Source organism: Diceros bicornis, chromosome 35, assembly GCF_020826845.1.
Source record: "Diceros bicornis minor isolate mBicDic1 chromosome 35, mDicBic1.mat.cur, whole genome shotgun sequence".
Classification (NCBI taxonomy): Eukaryota; Metazoa; Chordata; class Mammalia; order Perissodactyla; family Rhinocerotidae; genus Diceros; species Diceros bicornis.
In genome coordinates, this window is record NC_080774.1 from 32,643,639 (window position 1) to 32,667,751 (window position 24,113).

The following is a 24,113-nucleotide window of genomic DNA, read 5'->3' on the forward strand; positions in this document are numbered from 1 at the left end:
GAACAGGGCAGTTGGCAGCCCTCACCGCCAGCTCTGACCTGGCAGGTACTGGGGGAAGGTGGACCCGGCCCTGCAGCAGCGCCCGGCCCTCGGGGCCCCTGTGGGACACTGAGTGGAAGCATCTTCCCCAGCCCTGCTCGGCCTTGTTTATGGGAGAGCGAGTAGGCTCAGACCAGCCCTGGCACTTCTGCAGCTGCCCGGCCGGCAAGTGACCAGGTGGAGCTGGTTTGCGTCCCCCTCAGTCCACAGCTGCCCCCAGCCTGGACCCTGGCCCTCCAGCCCCAAGGCCCCCAGTCGTTAGACCTCTGAGGCTCCCCAGGGATCACTCGCGTCCTGTCTGAGCCCACCCGTGCCCAGACCAGCCTCTGGCCAGGACGCCACCCCAGGGCTCCAGCCCAGTAACCACCAAGAGCAGGCCCGCTCCTCCTCGCGTGTCGAAAAGGGATCGCTGCGAGTCTGGGGGCTGCACGTGGGGAAACACCCATGGGGCCTAGGTGCTGAAGCCCCGCTGACACAGCAGAGGGACACCCAGGGGCCACCTCCGCCCACTCCCACCAGGCAAACGGAGGAGCGAGCAGCGTGTGGTGAGAGATCTGAGGCACAAAGACAGAACTTCCTTGGTGGTTTTTTTTAATTTTTGAATTTTCTTACAAAAATTTAGGTGTTTACCAATACGATCTTATTTTGGGTTTGTTTTCAATGCCTTTTCAGCGTTCTTCTGATCTTAAGTCACAAACAGCAGGCACTGAACAGCAGTCCCCCACTGCTGCGGAAGGTCAGTCCTGGAGGCCCACTCAGGGCTCCTGCCGACAGGGGCGCTGGGGAGGGCCTGCCCTGCACCGGGGTTCCAGGCATCAAGGGCAGGGTGGGGGCCGCACAGCCTGACCCCCATCTCACTGCCTCCAAAGCCTCTCCAGGCCGGCCCCCTGGGCACCCCATATTCCTGGTCTGCCTGCCATGCGGGTGGGCCTCCGAGCCCAGGGTACCCCCTCCACCCTCTGGAGTCAAACCCCTTCCCCGAGCCCCTCCCTGCACGGCCGCCTGTCCCCAGGGCCGCGCGCCCTGCTCCTCCACAGCACAGCACACGATGGGGCACACTCCCCAATTCCATTGGCCCCAAAGCAAAGCCAGGCGCCCTCTGCTGCCGCCGCCCTGGGCCCCGCCCCCGCATCCCCACCGCCTTCTCTCCCTCTCTCTCTCTCTCTCACTCACAGCACCAAGTCAGTAAACAGCTAAGCAGGCCTAGGGAGTTAGGAGGGAGGGAGCGAGGGGGCGGCCAGGGGGCGTGTCCAGAATGTCCGGCCCTGACTCCCTGGCCAGAGGCCCCGCCAACCGCTGCCACCAGGGGGCTCCCAGCTCTGCGGCAGGGTCTGCACAGGCCGGCCCTGGAGCTCCCTTCTTTTCGTGATCCGGTCCCTAAGAACAGAAGACTGGGCTCGGGCCCTGAGGAGGGAGACGGGATGGAGAAGGCTGAGCAGGACGGCCGGGGGGCTAGGCGGCCGCCTCCACACACTAGGTGAACAGAGGCGTGGACAAGATAGCTGCTGTGGGTGGCGTGGGCCAATCCCGACTTCCTGGTCCTACAGGGCCCTGTGCCTGGGGCATTTGAAGGTGTGGGGGCACCATCCCTGCTCTGGCTCCATGTTCTCTGGACCCTGATGGCACAGTGCCTGAGCTGGGCTGCAGGCCCAGGGAGGCCTCCCCCTCTCAGACCTCAGCCTGCCTTTCCCTCAGATGGGCCTTGGGCTGCCGCAGCCGGGGTCCCAAAGGGAGCGCACAGGGCGAGCAGAGCATGCAGCCAGCAGAGATTAACGAGAAGCCCCTGCCCTAAGGAGGGGAATGGATGGGACGAAGAACCAGAGGAGAGAACGTACCAGGCATGCAAGCTAGACCCAGGAGTCAACGGGCTGAGGCCTAGAGTCCCCCACGGCGTCCATCAGCCTGACCGCCGGCCTGCTGGGCCCAGGAGGAGGGGCCTTCCTCCCGGGGTCGGGCTGCAGCAGAGGAGCGGTGGGCAAGAGAGCATTAGAGGCAGAACAGAGCAGGTTAGTCAGAAGTGATGGATCGGGCTACACTGGTCATTTGGTTGGGTCCGAGCTGGGGGGGGCATGAGGGGAGGTTGAGAGGGAGGGGAGGTGAGGCAGTGGGGCTCCTACAGATGCAGTGACTTGAGGATGCACAGAGGGCTGTGCCCAAGGCCCAGGGATTGGTGCAGAACAGGTGACAGGTGCTGCCATGGAGGCAAGACCAGGGCAGGCCCTTGCCTACGCACACACATGCAGAGAAGGGTGCAGACACGCTTGCTCAGACTCCCCTGCCCAGTACATCGTTCAGGGTAGCGCCCTCTGTCCCGCGCCCCTGGCTCCCAGTTGGTAACTTCTAACCACCCACACCCACAGATAACTGCAATGTGAGGTTCCCAAGGAGTCTGCTCAATATGAGAAGGGAATGCTCCTGGGGCTCCGTCTCCCAGCCCAGCTGCCCTGCAGGTGAGCACCACCCTAGGCCGACCCCAGACCAAGCTCAGTGTCTTGTCTGGGCCCCTCTCCAGGCAACCGCTAGACATGCCACCTCCCTGGGCACCTGCCCACAGTCACTTACTTTCAATGGTTCCTTCTCAGAGGCCTCCCCTGTAGGGTCACTGCCTCGAGCCCTCCGCTCTCTCCGGTCCACGGTGGAGTACCCATCTATGGGGTACAGGCACAAGGGGAACTCTGAGGGGCAGGCACTGCTGGAGGCAGTCTCCCTCTCAGCCCAGGCGCAGGGAGCCTCTGGGACGGGCGCATCTGGAGGGGCCCCCACTGCCCAGCCCAGCCCCATCCTGGACACCTGTGCCAGGTCTTCTCACAACACCTGCCTGACCGAGGCGTGGGCCTTGCAGGCTCTCCCTTGATCGCCCATGTCGACTCAGAACTCTGCAGCCTCCCCTCAGCTGGCTGACTAGAGACTCTAGCTGGGCACCACCCTCCCTGCTTCGCCCCTACTCCCTGAGCACCCCTAAACCAAATGTCTTTTCCAATCAGCACCTCCTTGGAAGGCCTTCCCAGCTCCAAAGACACAGGGCAAACCACCTGGCCCATCTCGAGCCCCCTCTTACTTCCCCACACTAGAAACAAGTGACCCGCACCTGCACTCACCTGGGCCAAGCGCCTCCATGGGGATCACGTCCCCGCTGCCTGGCTTCTCACCCTCTGCAAGGCAAGAGTAGGCGCTGGCTGGCTGCAAGCAGTGGCAGGGGGACCAGGGCGGACAAACGCATGGCAGGGTTGGCCTCAGCGACCTTGGGTGCTGTTACTGACATCTTTGCACCCTTTCCCTGGGCCTCTGCCCGCTGGCACCACCACCCCTAACTGGGTGCCCATGTGGATGCCACCAGTGGAGAGGATCTAGGAGGAAACCTAGCAGGGAAAGGGGACCCCCACCCTGGGGCCATCCTCCCAGAAAAAGGCCTTTTCCTTCCTCCACCTTGTCACCACCAGTGCACCTGGATGGAGGAGCCACTTTTGAACCTCACGGACGGTTCCCACGCCCCCACCCGGGCCTCACCAAGGCTCTTGTCCACCAACGGCAGTGTGCTGTCATCGAAGCCTCCGGGACTCGGTGCTCCCTTCGGCCCCTTGGCGTTAGCAGCAGCTGACTGGGCGGGGGGCATAAAACAGATGTTGCGGTCACGGATGCTCCCTGGGGGGACCCAGCCTGACGAGGTAAGAGAGGAGAGGCCGGGCAGGCCGCACCTGGAAGCGCGCCTTGGTCCAACCATCCTTCTGCAGAGCACCTCGCAACTCCTTGTAGCTCCACACGGTCTGCAGCACGTGGGACGCAGCTTTCGCCTCGCGCACCGATTGGCTGCGGGAGGCCGGGAGTCAGCGTCCGCCCCGCCCTCCTCAGGCCCCGCCCATTCCAGGCCCCGGGCTCACCTGGCGGCGCTAAGTGCCACCAGCGTGGGCACGCCACGGGCCTGCAGTAGCGAGCGCGCGTTGTCCAGGCTGTCGGACACTATCTCGTGGATGGTGTTGAGCACTGCCACCACCGTGTCCTCTTCCAGGCGGGCCCCGGATCGCGCCGGAGCCTGCGCATCGCGCACGTTCTGCACCAGTTCGGCCATGGCGTAGCTCCCTGAAGGCAGGGTCGGGTGCTAGGACAGGCCTCTGCCCGCCCCTGCGGGAAGGGGCGGGATTCGGGTGAGGGGCGCCCCGCCTGGAGCTCCAGGATGCCCGGGTCATGCCCGTGATGACCCCGTGCGCAGGGGGCGAGGCCTTGGGACGGTTCAGGAAGACACTAGCTCCCGCAGCTGGGACGAGCGCCTGGTCGGCCAGACGCCTGAATCACCTATCCTCCAGCCCCGCTGGCGGGGACCCCGAGCAGCCCGCCCAGTTCCGCTTCCCGGCTCGCCCCGCCGCCGCCCTCACCGATGAGGTCCTTGTTGCGCCGGTCCAGCGAGAGGTTGCGCAGGGCGATGGCGACAGCGCGCACCACCTTGTCAGTCTCGGACTGCAGCAGCTCCACGAGCACCGGCAGCCCGCGCTCCTTGCGCACCGTGGCGCGGATGTACGTGGCCCACTGCAGCCGTGGAGGCGGCAGGGAGTGTGCTCAGCACGCGAGGCTGCGCTGCACCTGCCGGGCACTCTCCCACCTGAGCCCTGACTGCTCCCTCCAGCTGGACCCTCCTGAGGAAGCCCTACCCCAGCAGCTCAATTCCACCCCCACTGCCCAGGGTGCAACGCTTGCAGTCCTTGCGCCCTGAACCTCCTGGACCTTGGGGAGGCGCTGTGTCCCAACTCCTCCCTCCCAGCCTGGGCAAGGGCAGGGGCAGAGACCAATGAGGTGCCTCGGATTCCCTCTGTCCCCTCCCTGCCAGACCCGGTCTCTCACCGTCCAGTTGCCGGCGCTGAGGTTCTGCAGGGCGCCTGCAGCGGCCTCCAGGGTGTTGAAGTTACGGCTCTCGGTGAGGAGGGAGAGGTAGAGGCGGACGACCTCAGGCTGGTACAGCAGCTCAAAGCCTGGGCACAGGGCACCGGCGCCCACAGTCACCCAGACCTCCCCATCACTCCCTCTCCCCACTCCTAGAGTCAGTGCTCCCAGGGCAAGGGTGAGCTGGGGCTCAGGAATGGGTGGGATGCAGGCAGGGAATGTTGAACACCGGTGTATTCGCACCCTATGGCCACCCAAGAGGAAAAGCATTCCCATTCACAGAGGAACAGGCTCAGTGAGGAGGCAGTGGGTTTGGGTGAGGTCGTTCTGCCCTTGACCCTGCTGCCAAAGAAATGGGATTAGACCTGCCTGGCAGTGGAGCATCCAGGAGGCCTGGCGTGGGGAGGGAGGGAGCAACCAGGGCTGCTCCCCTAGCAATCCAACTCAAACTCCCTAGCAACAGGGCCCGCCCTCCCTGTCTGAGAAGCTCAACAGCTCCTGGTCTCTCATCAACTGAGGCCCTGCCTTGGCAGCAGTTAGCCCATGACGCTCCAGAGGTGAGGGCCGAGGAGTCTTCCACATGTGTCTGTGCCCAGACACATCTCCCTCTTCTCTGTCCCTGTGCTCCTCCCCCATCCTCATGTTGTCTCTGCTCCCTCCATTCCAGCCTCACTGGGCTTCCCGTTCCCCAAATGCCCCAAGCACGTTCCCCCCTCAGGGTGTCCCTCCCTCAGGGTGTTTGCACAGGCTAGTCCCTCTGCGTATGATGCTTCCCACTAGACTTCCCACGGCTGGGCCCTTCCACCCTGCTTGGGGGCATCTGGGCTTGCAGGGTGGGCTGTGGCCTGGCGTTCACCAGGACGGACCTCACTTACTCAGGCCAGATTCCTAGTGCACAGAAGGGTGCCAACACACAGCAGGACTCCATAGACACGCAGGACAAGAACGATGCACCACTCTGCCCCGCATGAGTCAGGGTCATCTCCTGGCCCGGCCTCTGTAGTGGATCTGACTGCAACCCTCCCAGCTCCTTTGGAATAAACCCGAGCTCCTTGACTGACACCAGAGGCCCTGCCCAGCCAGCCCCTGCCCTTCACTGAGGACCTGGCTCCAATCCCCGCCAGCCCGTGACCCGGCAAGCACCTGGCCTCTCTGTGCCTCTGTCGCCCCACCCTGCCTGAAGTGACCCATAGTACTGACTGATTCTGAACCCTCAGCAGGTGCCCAGGGACTGGATGGTCCCCCAGGAACCCCACACCTGTGGGCCTCAGTTTCCCCATCGGATCTCCAAGACCCTTCAGGCCTGCGTGGTGGCACAAAGCTTCACACCTGGATAGGCCTAGGCCTGAACTCCGCCTCCGCCCACTCACCTTTGGCGGACTCATTTTGCTTGGGCAGGTCCAGCGTGTCAAATTTCCGGTCCATCTCACCATCCTTCTTCCCTGGAACAGAAGAGCAGGGGGAGGTAAGGTGGACCCTACGGGGGCAGGTGTGTGTCAGGAGGGCTGGGCACAGCACTTTCCTGCCCAGAGCCCAGAAAGTACCACTATGTCCAGGACTGGGCACCACAAGGCCCTGAGAGCAGAACACCATTCTGTGTTCGGGCAGGTAGGTCGCCAGGGGAAGGCAGTGGTGGCAGTGGGGCCTAGGGATGTCCCAGCCCTGCCCCCAGCAGTGAAGACTCATCTCCCACCAGGTACTGGGAGCTGCACTGCAGACCCCCCAAAGGCCTCCTTGCAGCTGCCCAGAGCCAGCAGCCCAGGCTGGGTGGCAGGTAGGTACAGACATGGAAGCCAAGGGCTGGCAGGGACAGGACGTGCCTGGTTGCACAGCAAGGCAGGGCTGGAGCCAAAAGTCCCACCCACGGGGAAACTTGCCCATCTGGGGCCACAACCCAGTCTCAGGATCTGCTGGCTAGGAGAGACCTCCACCCTCAGGTGGAGCTCACTACCTTCCAGCTGCCCTCCCCATCTCAGCTGAGGGAGCCTCTCCTCCTTTGGAAGGCAGCAGAGCTGAGTGCAGATGATCTGAGCCCCTGCCCTGCCCAGTCCCATGGGGCCTTTGTCTGGTCCCTCTGTGCCACACGGAGGGGCAGACTCTGCTCCCTAGTGCCCCTGGGGACAGACACACCCCAGGCCCTACCCACCCTTGGCTCTGCCCCAGCTCCAGGCCCAGCACTGGGAAAGAGTCTGAGGTTACAGAGGGACAGCCCCTTGGCCTCCCAACCAATCCAGGGCTGACATTCCTGCCGTTGTCACGTCCACACAGTTGTCATGGAGATGGCTGCCCAGAGACAGGACAGGGGATGGGGCAGGGCCCTGAGGCTGGAACACCCTGTAGTTGTCATGGAGACGACTGTCTGAGCAATGGGGTGGAGGGTGCCTCCCTGGTGCCCACTGCACCCGCCAGGCCTGGACAGCAGGACAAACAGGGACTCACCTTGATGGAACCACTCCTCTGGGCAGCCGGAGGAAGCACAGGAGAGAGGAGACGAACCTGAGCGGGCAGCACCCCCTATGCCCTCCCAGGAGGCCTCGAATTCCAACACCCTAGGTTGAGCAGGCAGCCATGGAACCTCACCCCGATTACTTCTGAGGACCGAATGCCCACAAGTAGGGCAGGGAGGGGGAGGCCTGCGGTCGGAACAGACCCACATGGGTGGGCAGGTAAAGGCGGTGCACAGACTCCACCTGATAGGTGCCAGGGAATGTAGGTCCCTGGAACGTGCACCTGGCAAATGCGGTGTGGATGGTGTAAAGGTGGGAGGGTGCTGCCCTCAGGGCTTCTCAGGTCTTCAGGTGCTTTGCAAACGCCAGGAGGCAGCATCCTCTTCAGCACTTTCCCAACTTGGGCCTACAGAACCTTCCCAGAGCTGAGGAACCGGGTCCAGGCACTAACAGAGACACCACCTGGGGTCCCTCCTGCCCTCCCCTGGGGGCCCCACAGTGCAGATGAGGGAAGGCGGTGCCTGTCTGCTGTGTGCCCCAGAGTGGCACACCCTCCCTGGCTCCCTGCTTCCCCGCCTGCCCATCGGGAGCTGACCAGGTGGCCTCTGGCCTCCAGGAGGCCTGGGCTCCAGGCTCCAGGCAGGACTGCCTGCCATGGGTGTGGAGAGCCTCCTAGAGTGATACCCCAGTCCTACTCACACACCTTTGGCCTTCTTGCCACTGAAGCAGCCGGCGTCATCCCGCCTCAGGCGCTGGGGGCCCGCAGCACTCCCCGGGGGCCCAGGCTCAGCCTCCTGGTACCTTTCAGCCCCGGGTACCTCCTTATGCACGTGGTAGGACAGGTTCCGCATGATGCAGACGCAGTTCTCCACAGACTGTGGGGAGAGGAAAGCTGGTGGGGCAGGGCCAGGTGGGCTTGGGGACAGCTGACCCTCCCAGGGAAGAATGGCCCCATCCAGCACGCGTGGAGGGGACCAGGAGTGTAGACAGGGAAGCCTAACCTAGGGGGCCCACACAGGTGAGCACCCCCAGGGAGGGGCCCAGGGAGAAAAAGGGTGGAATGCCTACTGTATGTAGGACCTCGTCTGGGGCTCCATGGCAAGCCCACTGCACACTGTGGCCACTACAAGGTGGCCCATGCCCAGGGCACTGCCACAGACCTGCATGCCTGTGCCCCTCTGTGCTACCCAGACGGTTCAGGCCCCCTGGGCCCCGTTCCTGCTCCTTCTCCCCAACTCTCTGTGGGAGGCTGAAACTGATCCTGCCCGAGAGGTATCTCCTGGACCCGCCCTGCCCCGCCCACCTTGTTGTCCGTGTCCTTCCTGCCCACGGCCGACTGCAGGGCGTGCAGGAGTGCGTCCACCAGCCCTTCACACTCCCGGAGCCGCCGCCGGGCTTCCACACCATCCGAGCTCACGTTCCTGGGTGGCCAAGAGCAATCCCCGTGACCCCAGCTCCCACGGGAACTCCCCCGGCCCCACCTGGCCTCGGGGTCTTGTCTTCATCTGCAAAACAGCTCTGACATCACCCTGTTGGGGCTGCGGGCAGATGACACCAGCCTGGAGCATAGTGAATGTGGAGCAGTGGTGGCCTGACCACTGGGACCCCAGGAGGTAGCCCCTGCCTGGCACCTGGCTTCCCTGACTCCCAGCTGAATTGGAAAGAGACAGAAGTGGGTCCAGAGACCTGAATCCCTGCACAGGCAACTCTGCGCTTCCCTTGCCTGAGTGGCAGCTCTGGGCTCCGCCTTGCCGAGGTTGAGACTCTGTAGGGCCATGGGAGCACGTCCCGGTGGACATGCAGGACCATGGGGACCCAGGACTGCCTGTGTGGTCTCTGCAGGGCCTCCCAGGGAAGGAAGGGGAGGGCAAAGGTCAAAAGGAGGTGGGATGAGGCCTCCAAGGCAGACTAGAGACGAGGGTCCTGGCTCCCCCTCCCCTGGACGTCAGTGATGGGAAAGTGGGTGGAAGCTGGGTAGGACTGGAGCTGTGGGGTACCCCCTGAGAGGGTGGCGGACTTTGTCCAGAGGCTGCCCTGGGGGATGAGTACAGCCCCAGTTAGGCCCCTTTCTCAGGACTCGACAGAAATTGTGACATAGCTCTGAAGCTCCTAAGACTGGGGCGGCTAGCCATCTTCCATGTTATCTGGGACACGAGGACGTGGGAGTCCCCAGGACAGCTGTCCCCAGGTGTGCACGCAGGCTCTGGTGCCGGCTCCTGCCCCCTTGACAGAGAATAGCCCTGGGCGGCTGCGTGGGGAGTGCCCGAGCCTGGCCCCCACACCTCAAGCAGCCTGACGTGTTCTTGAAGACAGTTGTCCACTCGGCATCCCGTGGCTTAGAGTCCTCGTTGGGCTCGCGCTCCCACCCCGAGTGGGGCACAATGACCTCATGGGTCAGCGTCTGCAAGCCGTGATCAATGATGACCATCTTCAGGGGCTCATAAGATGACAGGTTCCAGAGTGTGCCTGTAGGGTGCCACCGACCAGCCAGTGCTGACCACGGCACTGCCCTCCTTTCCTCCCCACCTGACCCCACTCAGGACCCGCCCCACCCTCTGCGTGTCCCAGCTCACACCAGAAGGTAGTAGTGACGAAAGCCATGAGAGGCCCTAGGAGCCCGCCCTGGCCCGGGCAAGACATGCACATAGCGCCCAGCAGCAGCTCCCGGCTGGGGAGGGAGCCCCAGAGGGAATGGGATGCAGAGGAGGGACTGGCAAGGACCTGGGGCTGGACACAGTAGGTGCCTTCTCTTCCTCACCCCTTCCCAGCCACGTGGGCAGGTGGGACTACCACTCCTGGGGCCATGCCAAGAGGCGGTCACGTGACCCTGCCTGGCCACTTGGGTCCCACAAGGCACAATCTCCACCACTGCCCTGTTGGGGGTGGGACCAGGGATGCTGGACCCGGAGGAGTTGTCATGGGGACATGGGGCCAGGTGAGGAGGGGGCCTCCTGAGGAGCCCGGCACCAGCCCCACCTGTGGCAGCGAAGTCAGAGGCAGAGAGACTGGGAACCTGCCCCGGCAGCTGGGACGCCTGACTAAATGGGGTGCTTTCCCTGGCCGAGCCCTGCTCTCCTCTCTTCCTGGGGGATGCAGGGCAGCTGGATGCCACTCACCTGTGACGAGCTCGCGGACCTCGTTGTCTCGAGCGGCCCGCAGCAGGCGCACCAAGGCGGGCACGCCGCCGCAGTCCCGGATGGCAGCCTTGTTGTCGGTGTCTCGGCCATAGGAGAGGTTCCGCAGAGCCCCGCAGGCCCGTCGCCGCACCTCCGCCCTCGGGTGGTCCAGCAGGGCCACAAGCAGAGGCAGCCCCCGCAGCTGCCGCACACGACGCTTGACACCCTCGTTCTCGAAGCACAGGTGCTGCAGGTAGGCGGCCGCGTTGGCCTTCACGGGGTCCACAGGGTGCTGCAGCATGGCCAGAACCTCAGGCAGCTCCGGGTCCCGCCAGCGCGGCTCCTTGCGGGCACTGTCAACTGAAGGTGAGTGCCGCACCACCCGGTCCAGGCTACCCAGGCTGCCCCGTTCTGGCTGGGCGAGGGGTGCAGTCATGGCCGGGAACGGGGGCCGCTCCTCCATCAGCTCGCCGCCATCATCCGCCACGTCCTCACGGGCCCTGTGCAGGAGAGCAGGGCATTGGAACGCCTTCTCGGCGGCTGCCAGCCCTGCCCCAGGGGACCATGAACCTATGGAGGCAGGGGCTGGGCCTAGAGCACTGTCCCCAAGCACTGGGTGGGTGCTGAGAGTCAGACCCCGCCCAGCAAGAACTGGCTCAGAGCCAACGACAGAGCCAAATCCCAGCCAATCGTCATACGGCTTGTATCCCTCCCAGACAGAGAGTTCACTCACTCCCACCACCAGGCAGTGTTCCCCGACTCTGAGCTAAATGTATTTCTATGAAACATTTGTCCACAACTGGGGGTGCCACCTTCCCATAAGGCACATGTCTGGCTGGTGCCAGGATGTGGGGGCAGGAGGTGACCTTCCCTGCAAATGGCCATCCTGGTGAGAGGATCTGAAGGGCATTCAGGCCACTAGTCCCCCAGGGCACAACATGTCCTTGTGGGCTGTCACCATCAAATCTGCTTCCTAGGGGAAGGATTGCGGCCAGGAGGTATCAGGTGTCTAGCCCATGGTCATGCAGCATAATCCAGACCCAGGCTGTGGTCATGTTCCCACTCTATAGACAGTGAACCTGAGGGCAGAGAGGACAGAACCAGAGGCAGCGCCAGGAAGGGCCGGGGGGCATGGGTTCTGGTTGCTACTGAGCATGGGGGAAACTGAGTCCTGGGGAGAGGCTGGGGCCTCCAGCTCAGAGAAACGCCCTGAGCCTCTTGTGCTCGTGTCTTCATGGCCATCTGGCTGGAGCAAGTGTCAGGCACCATCACCAGCTTCTCTCATGCCCCAGACCGCAGGGACGGTGCCCAGTACAACGTTCACCATCCCAAAGCCTTCCCTTGTTGCTGTCCTTGAGAAGAGGCGAGGCCAACTCAAACTAATGTGTGCATGACTAACTTGGCCTCAGCAGCTAGACTACCTGTGGGGTACTCTGTGGCAGAGGAATGGAAGGCAGACTTCCTGGAGGCGGAGGCAGGGCACAAAGTACTCACCTGGTGCGAAGGCCCCGCCCACAGTCAGGCCTCCTTCTCATGGTGGTGCCATAGTCAGGCTCCAGGTCCGGGCCACCCTCGTCGTCAGCAGCCAGGCTGCGCGTGTCATCCTCCAAGCCATAGGGCTCTGCCTGGAAGCGCTCAGGCTGGGAGCGGCCAGCTGGTGGCACAGGCTCAGGGCCCATGGGGAAGGCCTCACAGCGGCCAGGCAGTGTGAAGCAGCCATCACCAGGGCCTGGGCCAAGGGGGCCACCATGCGAGGGCCGCACGCCCAGCCCACGGGACAGGCTGCCATAGCTGGGGACGTCACGGGTCTCGGGGCCTTCGGGAAAGCCGCTCCCGCTGCTGAGGTAGGCACGGGAGAGTGTGGCTGCCGGGCCTCCCCCGAGCAGCAAGAAGTGCCGGTCCAGGGGGCCATCGGCAAAGGGGCCTAGTGGGGGGCCGCCATCCAACAGGGGGAGGCCGTCTGGGCCCACAGGCACCTGGCGCACTGTTCGTGTGGTCACCGTCTTGACTGTCTTGGTGACCTGGTGGGTAAGCGGATGGCCAGTGGGCTGGGCAGCCCAAGGGGCTCAGACACTGCCCCAGTGGGGCCAAGGTGGCCTCAGTTTTCCACCCAAACAATGGGCAGCCCCTGGGAGGCCGGGACAGGCGCCCACTCAGCAAACAGGACAACTGCGGCTGCAAAGCCGACATGCCCGCTGCCTGGGCCCGGTCGTACCTTGGTCTCAGTGCGCCGGGTAGTGCCGTCTTCTGATGTGACAATGGACACATGGGAGGTGGGTGTGCCAGGGTCCTCCTCCACTGTCACTGTCTCCTCCAGCACTTCGGGTGCCTCCGGCATGGTGGCCAGTGAGGCCTGGCTGCCCGGGCTCTGCTCCTGGGTGAAGGGGGTGGGCATCAGTGGAAGGACCCACTGCTCACCCTGCCCTGGAGTGCCGATGCTCGCGCTGGCCTGGACGCCAGAGGGCCTCCTTCCCTGCCCTGGAACCCACCGACCCCAGGGCTGTCTCAGCCCCAGCTGGTGAAGGCAGTAGCATGTTCCTGCCTCTAAGTGCCGAGGGGCTGACCTTGCCCTATCGCCCCATCTCATGGGGCCCTGGAGACGTGTCCCCCCATTCCAGGGCCTCCGCGGGATGAGCTGGCAAATAAGGCCCTGGACCCCAGTGGTGCAGTCTTAGGCAGCCCTGTCTGAGTTCCAGGGTCTGGCTGCCACAGGCTTCTGGAGGCCGGGAGGATGCTCTCCCAACACTGCTCGCCACCGCTGGCTGGGCCCTCCTGGTGTCTGGGCCTCCTCCCTGCCTCGCCCCAGAAACCGTGGTGCAGAGGCCTTGGGGGGACAGTTGCAGCACCGCGCGCTGACTCCCTGGAGCACACCTAGGCTCCTGCCGTCCCCAAGGCCAGCCAGACGCCCTCATGGGACAGAAATACTCAGCTTCCAGAATGCCCTGTACGCTCAGAGCACCAACACACCCTCGCTCCTTCCAGCCCGGACACTCTTGGGGTATTGATGGGCACAGCCTGGCCCTACCTCGCTCGGGCCAGTGGCCAGTGTTCCCCACCAAGACCCTGGGTGTCATATCAGGGCCCAGAGAGGGTAGATTCAGGCCGAGGGGACCCAGCTGGTCCTTGACAGGAATCCTGTGTCCTCTCCCTGCACACTCCCCTGGTCTCCTCGGCTCTTGGCCACTTGCCTCATTCTCAACCTGTGGCTCCCCTTGCCATCCGGTCCCTGTAGGGTATGACCATGGGGAATTCCAGGCAAGACGATCTCTGGACAGAGGGCTTTCTAAGGTCCACATGCCTACCGGCCAGTGGAGAAACTGAGGCTCAAAGAGGACAGACTGGCCCACAGCAGAGCTAGGCCAGAGCCCTGCTGCGCTGAGTGGCACAGGAGTCCGAGAGCCACAGTCTACCCCTGGCTTCTGACCAGGTGGGTCCCCTGCACAGCACCAACGTCCTGGGATCAGCATCTGGCCAGGATGGGTAGGGGATGAAATCCCAGCCAAGGTGGGCAGGCAGCCAGGGCGGGGTCAGCAGGAGGACAGGCCCTGCTCCACAGCCCAGGCCCTGTGCCTTGCAGGATGGGTCCCTTGCCCAGGCCCCTGGCCCCGAGGCCTGCACAAACGCAGAGGAGAGCCCAGGGAAGGCCAGCAGCTCACATCCTCACCTGCCTGGCATCGGAGCCCTACTCTGCTCCTGTCCTTAGGCTTGGGAGCTGTGCAAGGCGCCCAGAGCTGCCTGCAGGGCCTGCCTCCTGCAGACCCCAGGGCGGGAAGCTTCCCCAGGTTGAAGTCCTGTCCTGAAGGAATGCTTGACCCCTGGAGCTGCAAGAGGTGTTGAGGTTCTAGGCTCCTGCAGCCTCTTCAGGGGTCCAGGAAGAGGCCTGCACCAACATGTTAGGACAGGAGCATCCCTTGGGCTCTGGTGACACAGGAAGAAAGAGGCCACAGAATGCAACCCCCTCTCCCAGAAGCAGGGCCTCAGAGGACAACTCGTGATTTTATGAAAAGGGAAAGACGCCTGACAGAGGGGCGGCATTCACCTGGACCTCACAGTCTCCTAATTGGGAACCTCAGGCACCCACAGGGAAGGCAATTTTGCAAAGCCTTTCAGTCACACCTCACCCCTCAGGTGGCCTTGGTTACCACCTTCTCAGTCTTGGGATGTGCGTGGAATGCCTGTTGGGGACCTGGCCAGGAAGGAGAAACACTGTTCTCAGGGAAAGAAAAGTAAACTGAGGCCCAGAGTGGGGGCACACTGGTGGGCTGCCATGCAGGGCAGCCTGCACTTCAGGGCACTGGGGAGCTGAGACGGTTCTGGAGCAGGAAGAAGTTCAGGGACAGCCTGTCACTGCCGCCAAGGCCTCAGATGCCCCATCTGTATTTGGGAACTGCGGGAGCAAATGTGTGGCAGGGGCTGAGCTCTCTCTGCTGGGGTCCAGGGGCTGCAAGTGCGGGGAGGGGGGAAGGGGAGGAGCAAGACAGACTTAAGGGGACCCGGGAGTGTTGGGGACACTGCCGGTGGGCCATGGCCCCTTAGGACTACAATGTATAGTAGTATAATAATACATCTGCATATATTAACTCTCAGAGAAGAGCCCCCTACTCCCTAGCTAACCAGTGGCAGTGAGGAGGGAGAAGCTCATCTTGGACCTCAATGCCACTATGAGGCCCAGCTTATTCTTCTCACTCCAGCCTGTGGTGACGGTCTGACATTGCAGAGTTGGGGGGATGAGGGGATGGGGGGCCCAGGAGAGCCAGGGGCCCCCAACAAGGCCTGGTAACCCTGCAGCATCGCCCACTAACACCCAGCCTGGGCAGCCTTGCAGCGGGATCCCGGGGCCCCAAGAGCCCCTGCTGGCACATGACCTCAGGGAGCTAAAAATGGGCAATGATTTCACACGTGCAGGCAGGCGGGCGGGAGCGTGAGTCAGCTGGTGATCATGGGAAGGTCCGGCCCCGTTACACATGCCTGGGCACACAGACGCAGACAGGGACCTGGACACACACATGCACGTACCTGGTCCCTCCCACAGGGACAGGTACATGTACACGCGTGTGCATGAGCACCCAGCCCAGCCCACAGGTCCGAGCACATCAATCTGCGTGCTCTCCTAACAGCACCCACTGTCGCCAGAGGCCCTCGTACATGCACACATCCCCATGTGTGAAAAGTGTGCTTGTGGGCCATTTAAAGCCTTGCTGTTACAGGATGTGGAACATATACAAAAGCAGAGAGGACCCGACATGGCCCTGGGCTTCCATGCTGTCATCTCCTGGCCAGCGGACATTGCCTTTGTTCCTTTGTCCTCCTGTCACCCCGCCCCCCAGGATGGTCTGAAGCCAAGTCCCAGCGTAGCCCTTTCGCTTTGCAGCTCTGTAAGGTAACCAAGACTCTTTACCCCACCCAGGGCTCGGAGCCAAAGCAGGGCTGCGGGATCTTAGGGATCTCGAGGCTGCCACTGGGGGACATTGAGTGACCGAGCTGGTGTCTCTTTCCAAGGGCACAGCATCAGGTGTTTGGGTCCGAGGCCCAAAACAAGAGGGGCACCCCGTGTTTTGTTTCCCCACAAAGGAGCCGGCTCCTAGGGCAAAATCCAGGTCAGAACGCCTACACAGCTCTGAATGTTTCCTCTGCGGGGATCGGTGTGGTTGTCTTCAGCAGCATGATTTTCCGTTTCTCAGGACCGCCACCCTCCAATCACTAACTTGCTCATTCTTTTGTTCTACACAACTCTGGGCCGACCTGGACCTGTCCTCCCCTGAACAGGTGTGTGTGCTCCCGCCTCCCTGCGTCAGGTGGGTGTGGTCCCTCCTTACCCACCATGGTCAGCTGGGCAGGGTCCCACCTCCCCCGCAGTCAGGCTGGCATGGCCCCTCGTCCCCTGAGGGCCCGGTGGGTGTGGTCCGGCCCTCCCACGATGGCCAGGTAAGCATAGAGCCCCGTCCCACGTCTCGTGGCTGTGGCCTCAGCACAGCTGGGCAATGCAGAGCAAGGCAGTTTGGGGCAGCGGGGCCTGCAGTCTGGGAGGCCCGCCTTCACCCCGAGGTGGGAGGGGCCAGTCAGCAGCCAGTGTGGGCAGTGGCCAGCGCTCGGCTGGGGGCCAGGAGCACACAGTCCCTCACGCTCACATGAGAATCTCAGGACTCTCCCCTGAGTCCCTGGAGGACCAGGGGAGGTGGGCAGTGAAGCCCCATCCCCCAGGTAGCGCGTTGGGGGCTAAGAGTGTCTCCCTGAGCCGCGTGCCCTGTCCCAGGATGACCCTGGAGGGGGCCAGGGAGGAGAGCTTGGTGGGCGAGCCAGGAGCATCGCACTCACCGTGTGCAGCAGGGCCCCCGGCCGCCCTGGCTGGAGCTGCCCTGCTCCTCCAAGCGTGCCACCTCCTGACTGGACAAGGAGAGGGGCTTCGAGGGGCTTCGTCGCGCGCAGCGCTGGCCCTCCCGCCGTGCCGTGGCCCTGCTGACTGCGCCCTCCGTCATTCCGGAGGGACACGGTGCCGGGCAAAGTGAAGGACAGGCAGACCTAGTGAAGGACAGGCAGACCTAGAGAAGAGCGATTTGAAAGCCCAGTTCTTACGGAGCTCACCATATGGGGATGGGAACTGATAGTTCACGACTCCAAGGCCCACCTAGTAATGTGCCCTGTAAGCGGAATATTCCATGTTGTTTTTGAGATTCGTTTCCAACATTTACTAGGTTTTTTAAAAATACCGAGAATGAACAAAGGGGACCACCACCCCACCTCCCAAACGCCACTACTAGTGATAATAGTAAGGAAGTAAAGCAACACAGGTGTGTCCTCAGGACGTGTAACACGCAGACGGGAGCACGGTGGAAGTTTCCGGTCACTTGCCCCGTCTTGTGTCCCTAGAAGAGAGACGCTCTGTCCTTAGCCACCGAAAGGGCCCCCTCCTCGTGTTTCCCCTCCCCACCTCCTGGGTCGTGGTGCGTCCTGCCCCGTGGCGGCCCTTTCCCAGCAAGGACCTGGGGCTCGCTCCGGCAGCAGGACTGCTGCATGCCGGCCCTCCAGAAAGGCCGCAGGCTCACGCTCCCTCACGGTGGTGGGGCCCGGGGCCCAGCCAGGCAGGGCGCCCCGTGCGGGCGACCAAGGCCTGCATCCGGTTTCCCGTGCCTGGTGGGGCCTCTGGCCTCCTTCTGTGAGCTGCGTAGTTGCCGCCGTGGCCCGTTTTTCTCTTGGATCCCCTTTGTCTCGTTGACTTCCATGTGCTCTTTGTAACTCGCCATTGGTCTTACGTGTCACTTCCAAATTTATAATTGCTCTCCTGGGAAATATGGCTTGAGCAGAGTGGTTCATTCATCTCTCCTGCTTCTCCTAAGGCACGGGTGCACGTGTGTCAGGAGGGCAGCACAGACGATGAGCAGAGAGACCGTTCCCGGTGTCCCGGGCTGGGGGACACTCGAGGTGATGTGTCACCGGCTTTTCGTGGCCTTCCGAGCTCTCCTCCCGGGAGGGAAAGGTGGAGGACGAGGCTGGCCTCCGGGGAGGGAGCCCGGATATCTGGACCCTGGTCATTTTCAGGTTATGGTTTCTGTTCATGGTTAACTAGAGGCAAGAGAACTCTGCACAAATTCTATCAGCTTTGCTGCTGAGCTCAGAGAAGGAGCGTGCAGACCCCACCTGCAGCTCAGAGGGCAGGAGCGGGCTGGGAAAGTCGCTCTGAAGGTAGGGTGGCCCTGGGAGCAGGGAGGGGTGTGGGCCGAGGATTCGGGCCCATAGCCCGTGCAGACTTTGACCTGCTGACACGTGTCCACTCTGCCTTGTGTAAACAGGCGACGTGGCATCTGCCCTGCACTTGGTGAACTCTGCTGTGCTAGCCGGCGTCCCAGGTCTGTGCGGCTCAGCCTTGCCCGTGTCTCAGGGGCCCCGAGTCCAGCCCTCTCTGGCTGCACCCTAGCTACCTGCCTTGGGTGTTGCTTGCCGGGGAGGTCGTGCTGCAGCAGTAGCCGGCTGACGCCAACTGGCGTGTCTCGCTCACTGTGGTGCAGGCGGCAGGGCTTCCCTTTGTTATCGAGGGACAGGTGCTCCACGTGGGGCTGTCCCTGAAGGGAGGGGCGACTTCGTCTGTGACCCATGCGCCTGGCCTGCGGGCCACCTGTGTCCTTACCTGGAAGCTCACTTAAAGGACCTCAGGAGTCTCCCGGACTGTTCTGTGTGAGCGCCCGAGGGAGCTGCACATGGGCCGGGCCTCCCCCGTGCGGTGCATCCTTGCCCAGGCCAGCTGTGCCCCTCGCTCAGGCAGCGGCTGACCCCCGGCTGTGGGGGAAAGCGCCCAGTGAGGGGTGCTGTGATCTGCACTCCCCCAGGCACACCTGCTCCGTGCACCAGGGCGCGGCCACAGGGGCGGGAAGCTGTTTGTGTGTGGGGCTGCACTCTCCCGGGGCTCACATGAGCTAGGTAACTGGGGCATGTGGCTGGCTTCTTGAACCTTGGGGCCACATCAGCACAAGGGAGGCAGTGGTAGCACCCCCACACTGAGGAGAGGGTGGGTGAGCCAGGAGGGGCAGGTCTGCACTAACACCAGGGGCTTTGAGCCCCTGCACTGGCTGTGGGGCTGCCTGGCCAGCCACCAAGCACTGAAGCCTGGCACCCTGCCCTGGGTTCCCTTCCTCCCCCTCCATCCCCTCCTCCCCGCCCCACCCACCCCTATCTCAGATGCCAGAGGCCACACCCATGCTGTTGGCAGCCTCCTCATTGGGCCTGGCGCTGCTGGCTCTACTGCTCTTCCTGCGACGCTGGGGTTGGTTCCATTCCTCCTCTTCTGGAACGAGTTGGTCCTGCAGTTCCTCCACAATTGGCTCATGGGCGACAGCAAGGAACAGCGCATCCTGCGCCATGTGCTGCAGCACGCGGTGGCCGGGGACCCGCAGAGTGTGCTCGAGACCATTGACGCCTACTGTTCGCAGAAGGAATGGGCCATGATCGTGGGCAACAACAAAGGTGGGTGCCCAGCCAGCAGGCGATACACACGGGAACAGGCCTCAGGCCGGGCAGCACAGCCCAGAGAGGAGAGGCCTCTTATCGCCCCTTTTCTGGGTGTTGGGGTGGGGGCTCCTCTGGAGGCCTGGAGCCCCAAGTCACTGGTCCAGACTCCCTCTCCCCTGCCAGGAGTAAAGCTTGGGCTGAGGCCCCGACACCCACATCATTGTCCCCTTTGGAGGGAGGGACTTTGATAAACTGCCCAGGAGGCCACTGTTCAGAGTCCCCTCTTTGCCACAGACCAACTCAGCCAACACCAGTGGGAGGTGACAGCAGGGGCTCCAAGTATGCCCCGCACTTGTACTCCATCCGGCAGCCCTGGGTGCTGATGCAGGGCGGGCCCTGGGTGCCCGGGTGTCCCTGTCTGCCATGAGGGTCTGCATAGCTACTGGGACTCTGCCGGGCCCAGGCACTGGCCCTCCCCCAGGGCTGCCTCCTGACCTCTGGACTCCAGCCTGGGGCGTGAGCATGCGCTGTGCTGCTCTCTATGCAGTCAGGCCCTGGGGACAGTCGTGACAGCCACTGTCCAGCCCCCTCAGAGCCTCTGACAGTGTTCGGCTCAAGGGAGCGAGGGAGGCCCTGAGTGTAGCCCATGGGGGCAGCTCTGGGTTAGAATAGTTGGGGTCAGCCAGGAATTGTGGAAAAGAGAAAGGGACCAGGGTGTGCAAAGGCGCAAAGGCCGAGGGACTTTGGGAGCTTGGATGGTGCATGAATGGGACCAGGGCCTTCGGGGAGGGCAGGGGGCCTGTGGGGAGGGCCACGGGCCATCTGGGGAGGTCTGGGGGTCTCAGGGAAGTGCTGGGGGCCTCTGGGGGAGCCGGAGGCCTCGGGGAAGGGCTGGGCCTCAGAAGAGGGCTGGGGGCTATCGGGGGAGGCGTGGGGTCCATTTGGGAAGAGCTGGGGGCCTTGGGCGAGGCCTGGGGCCCTCTGGGCAGTGTTGGGGGCCTCAGGTAGGGCTGGGGGCCAGGCATCGGGAGAGGCTGTTGCTCACTTGGGAGGCGCAGGGCCAGGCCTTGGAGTGGGTCTCCTCCGTTGCCTGCACTCACCCCTCCTGTGCCCCACAGGCCAGTTCCTGGACGCAGTGGTGCGGGAGCAGCGCCCCTCCGTGCTGCTGGAGCTGGGGGCCTATTGCGGCTACTCGGCCGTGCGCATGGCCCGCCTGCTGCCGCCTGGCGCCCGCCTGCTCACCCTGGAGATCAACCCTGACTACGCCGCCATCGCCCAGCAGATTCTGGACTTCTCGGGCCTGCAGGACAGGGTGTGGCACCTGCCCCTAGAAAGACAGGGACACTGGGGCTCCAGGGGCTGGGCACAGGCGGGAGGGAGGGGCCCAGGGCACACCTCTGCACAGTTCAAGGCCACAAGGATCCTGCTGCAGGATCTCGGGGGCTTTCCCGGGACCCGCAGCAGCTCGGTGAGAGCGGTCTCGCTGCCCCGACCCACAAAGCAGGCAATTCCCGAGGCTGCCCCCGGAGGAACGGGGGCAGAAGGCGCTTGTCTGCCCAGAACCCCAAAGAGAGCTGTTGGTGGACCCTCGCAGGGGTGCTGGGGGGTGGTCTGTTTTTCCCTGTGGGTGTGGGCCCTGACAGAGCTCCGTTCCAGGTGACCGTTGTCCTCGGGGCCTCCCAGGACATCATCCCCCAGCTGAAGAAGAAATATGACGTGGACACGCTGGACATGGTCTTCCTCGACCACTGGAAGGACCGGTACCTGCCGGACACACTCCTCCTGGAGGTGAGCCGCCCACCCTGGCTGGGTTGTGCCTCGGTGCTGGCTGCAGGGGTAGGGGCCGCCCCGTCGGTGGGTCTCAGCCTCTCTGTGGTGTCTGGGGAGAGGTGGGATCGGTGCTGCCTTCTTCCCCCTTAAGTCTAGCTTCCTCGAGGATGGGTGGGCCCCAGCACCCTCCAAAGGCCACCACAGCTTCTTTCTTCCTTTCGTCCCTTCGTCCCTTTGTTCGTGGTAACCCGTGGGGTTTCGTGTCTGAGGTCTCTCACTCCACCGACTGTCGCATCTGGGGCCAGCGGTGCCTCCTGAGTCCTTCAGCATGGCCCTAGGAGGCTGGAGCCCGCTCCCGACTCACCTTGGGCATTTCCTGCGCCAGACCTAGCTGCCCTCTGGGGCCGGGAATGGGGCTGCTCTCTTCTCCGTCCGTTGGCAAAGATGCTGGGAAGTTCCTTTCTTTTCTCTTCGGGAGAGCAACCGCTCCGTGATTCACAGTGGTCCTTTCTGTTCCAACTCTGGCTCATGGCTGTCCCATGCCTACACACTGACCTCACAGGGGTGTGTTTGCCAGGACACCGGCCAGAGGGCCCTCGGCTTCCCCCGCGAGAGCCCAGACCCCCCCCAGAGACTATCCTCGGGCACCTCCTGGAGGGGGCAGAGTTAGGACCCCACGGGTTTAGGACACTGGGACATGCCCCACGTGGGCCTGCCTGCAGCCTGAGTCACACCTGGGGTCACGTGTTGGATTTTGCTTTCAATGTTTGGGATTGTTTGTTTGTTTAACTTTCATTCTATGATTATGTAAAAAAAGCTCCGTTGTTTAAACTCAAATCTAGGGGATGAGACAACTGGGGGGTCCCTTGCCTGGTCTGCCGCGCCCCCACAGGCAAACGTGTCCCCTCACGGTTTCTCTTTCCATGGCTTCCTGTGATCTACGCAGCCCTTCCCCCCCGTTCCGAGAGACTGCCCACCCAGGAGGTCGCTGCCCCTGGCTGTGTCCGGCCACTCCTCCTTCCTTCTGCAGAGCTCAGGCCCTGCCAACACCAACTAGCTGCCCAGGCCCAGGCCCCGGTGGAGATGGGGCATCTCAGTACCGGAGCATGGGGATCTCAGGAGCGGACCCCCGAGGGGCAGGCTTGTGGGTCCAGAGGTCTGCTCCTCTGCGGCCCCCGGCCCTGCAGGGTCGCCATGGTCAGATGGCACTAAAACTCCAGGGACGCCACCAGCAGCCCACACACGGGCTCCAGGCATCTCTCTCACCTGGAGCTGCCACGTGTTCCTGGCACCGGGTGACCGAGGGACCCACTGGCCTTGAGGTGCCATTGTGTGCCGGACCCTGCCCCCGTCGTCTCCTCCGCTCATTGTCCAGCTAGCATTTCGTGAGCACCTACTGTGTGCCTGCCACATGCTGTTCTAGGGGCTGGGGAGGCCAGAGGGAACAGAGGAGGAAAAGATCCCTCCTCACAGAGCTGACGGTCTGGAGGGGGATCAAGTGCTCAGCACAGCCCTGTCTTGCAGTGGTCACTGCAAGGGAGGAGATGGAAGGCCGCGGGAGACCCTGGTGACCCCAGGAGCCGGGGTGGGGCTGACCCTGGGGCCAGGCACAGGCCACTGTGGAGGCCCCACCTGCCCTCCTGGTTAGGGGCGGGCTCACTGGTCACCCCTGATCCTCACCCCCTTCAACCACCTGTCCCTTGCAGAAGTGTGACCTGTTACGGAAAGGGACAGTGTTGCTAGCCGACAATGTCATCGTCCCAGGAGCACCGGATTTCCTGGCACACGTGCGTGGGAGCGGCCGCTTCGAGTGCACACACTTCTCCGCATACCTGGAGCGTGTCCACATGGTGGACGGCATGGAGAAGGCCGTCTACACGGGCCCAGGCAGCCCGGCGCAGACTTGACCTCCCACCCTGTGCTGGGCTCCTTTGCCAAGCCTGCTTCTGAAGGGCACGATGGCTGCCCTGCTGCCAACCTGCTTTCGCAGTTCTGGAGTCTGTCCTCAACGCAGCACTTGAGGCCTGCGAGGCCAAGGCCTGCCGACACTGACCCTTCCACACAGCCGCGCTGAGCTCTCCCACTGGCTCGCCCCAGTGTAGCGCTCGCCGCACAAAATCACTGCAATAAATCTGCTTCTAAAGACCACATCAGGGCCAGTGGTGCCCGTGACAGTGTCTCTCACCCCCACCAGCGTCCCTTTCTTACAGGGGCGCGTCCTCAGGCAGCGATATATCCAGTAGACACAGGAAGTCGGGGCAAGTCGGGAACATCTGGAAACGCACACAGTCCGTCCTCAAGGCTTGCAGCAATGCCTCAGTGATGGCACTGTGACCCACAGCTCCCACCACACTTCCTACTCCTGAGTTCTTTCACCTGCTTAAGAATGAAATGCAACTTCTTTCCTAAAATCGGCTGTTAATCATCTTACATTCCAGTATCAGGGTTAAACGGTACTAAAATAGAAATTAAAGACTAAATATTTCGCTAGAAGAGATCAACTCGGTGCTGCCTTTCCACCGCTGCGCTGCTCCCTCCTTCCTCTGGTGTCCCAGCTTGGCACCAAACACATGGTGCCCCCGGGACTGGATGTGAATGCTGCGGGCGGTCCCGGGGGCTCCCGGCCCCAGCACTGCTCCTGCAGCCGGGCTGGCCCAGGGCGCCTGTCACATCCCCTGGGGCGCCTGGGCTGGGCTGAGCTCCCACTGGGGGCTGTCCCGCCAGGACCCTGGAACAGGGCAGTTGGCAGCCCTCACCGCCAGCTCTGACCTGGCAGGTACTGGGGGAAGGTGGACCCGGCCCTGCAGCAGCGCCCGGCCCTCGGGGCCCCTGTGGGACACTGAGTGGAAGCATCTTCCCCAGCCCCGCTCGGCCTTGTTTATGGGAGAGCGAGTAGGCTCAGACCAGCCCTGGCACTTCTGCAGCTGCC

The 24,113-nt window shown here is 63.2% G+C and overlaps 1 protein-coding gene and 1 pseudogene across 3 annotated transcripts; one reads left to right on the forward strand and one right to left on the reverse strand.

The window, feature by feature from the left end:
- Positions 1-1,172: 1,172 nt before the first annotated feature.
- On the reverse strand, positions 1,173-15,570 carry LOC131398534 (splicing regulator ARVCF). Of its 3 annotated transcripts, XM_058532181.1 has the most exons (17): positions 14,139-15,570; positions 12,690-12,848; positions 11,969-12,495; positions 10,475-10,974; positions 9,641-9,824; positions 8,662-8,779; positions 8,062-8,233; positions 6,282-6,353; positions 4,873-5,000; positions 4,410-4,560; positions 3,918-4,116; positions 3,735-3,846; positions 3,547-3,637; positions 3,138-3,191; positions 2,602-2,687; positions 1,875-1,994; positions 1,174-1,443 (listed from the first exon to the last, which is right to left on the reverse strand). In XM_058532181.1, exons 2-16 carry the CDS (start codon positions 12,810-12,812, stop codon positions 1,887-1,889), a joined length of 2,625 nt encoding a protein of 874 aa, XP_058388164.1. In that variant the 5' UTR covers positions 12,813-12,848; positions 14,139-15,570; the 3' UTR covers positions 1,174-1,443; positions 1,875-1,886. The 3 variants fall into 3 exon arrangements, with proteins under 3 accessions (XP_058388163.1, XP_058388164.1, XP_058388162.1); XM_058532180.1 differs by lacking the exon at positions 14,139-15,570 and having other exon boundaries at positions 1,173-1,416; positions 12,690-14,131; XM_058532179.1 differs by lacking the exon at positions 14,139-15,570 and having other exon boundaries at positions 12,690-14,131.
- A 2,060-nt stretch (positions 15,571-17,630) lies between these two features.
- Positions 17,631-21,574, forward strand: LOC131398538 (catechol O-methyltransferase-like; annotated as a pseudogene).
- The last annotated feature ends 2,539 nt before the right edge of the window (positions 21,575-24,113 follow it).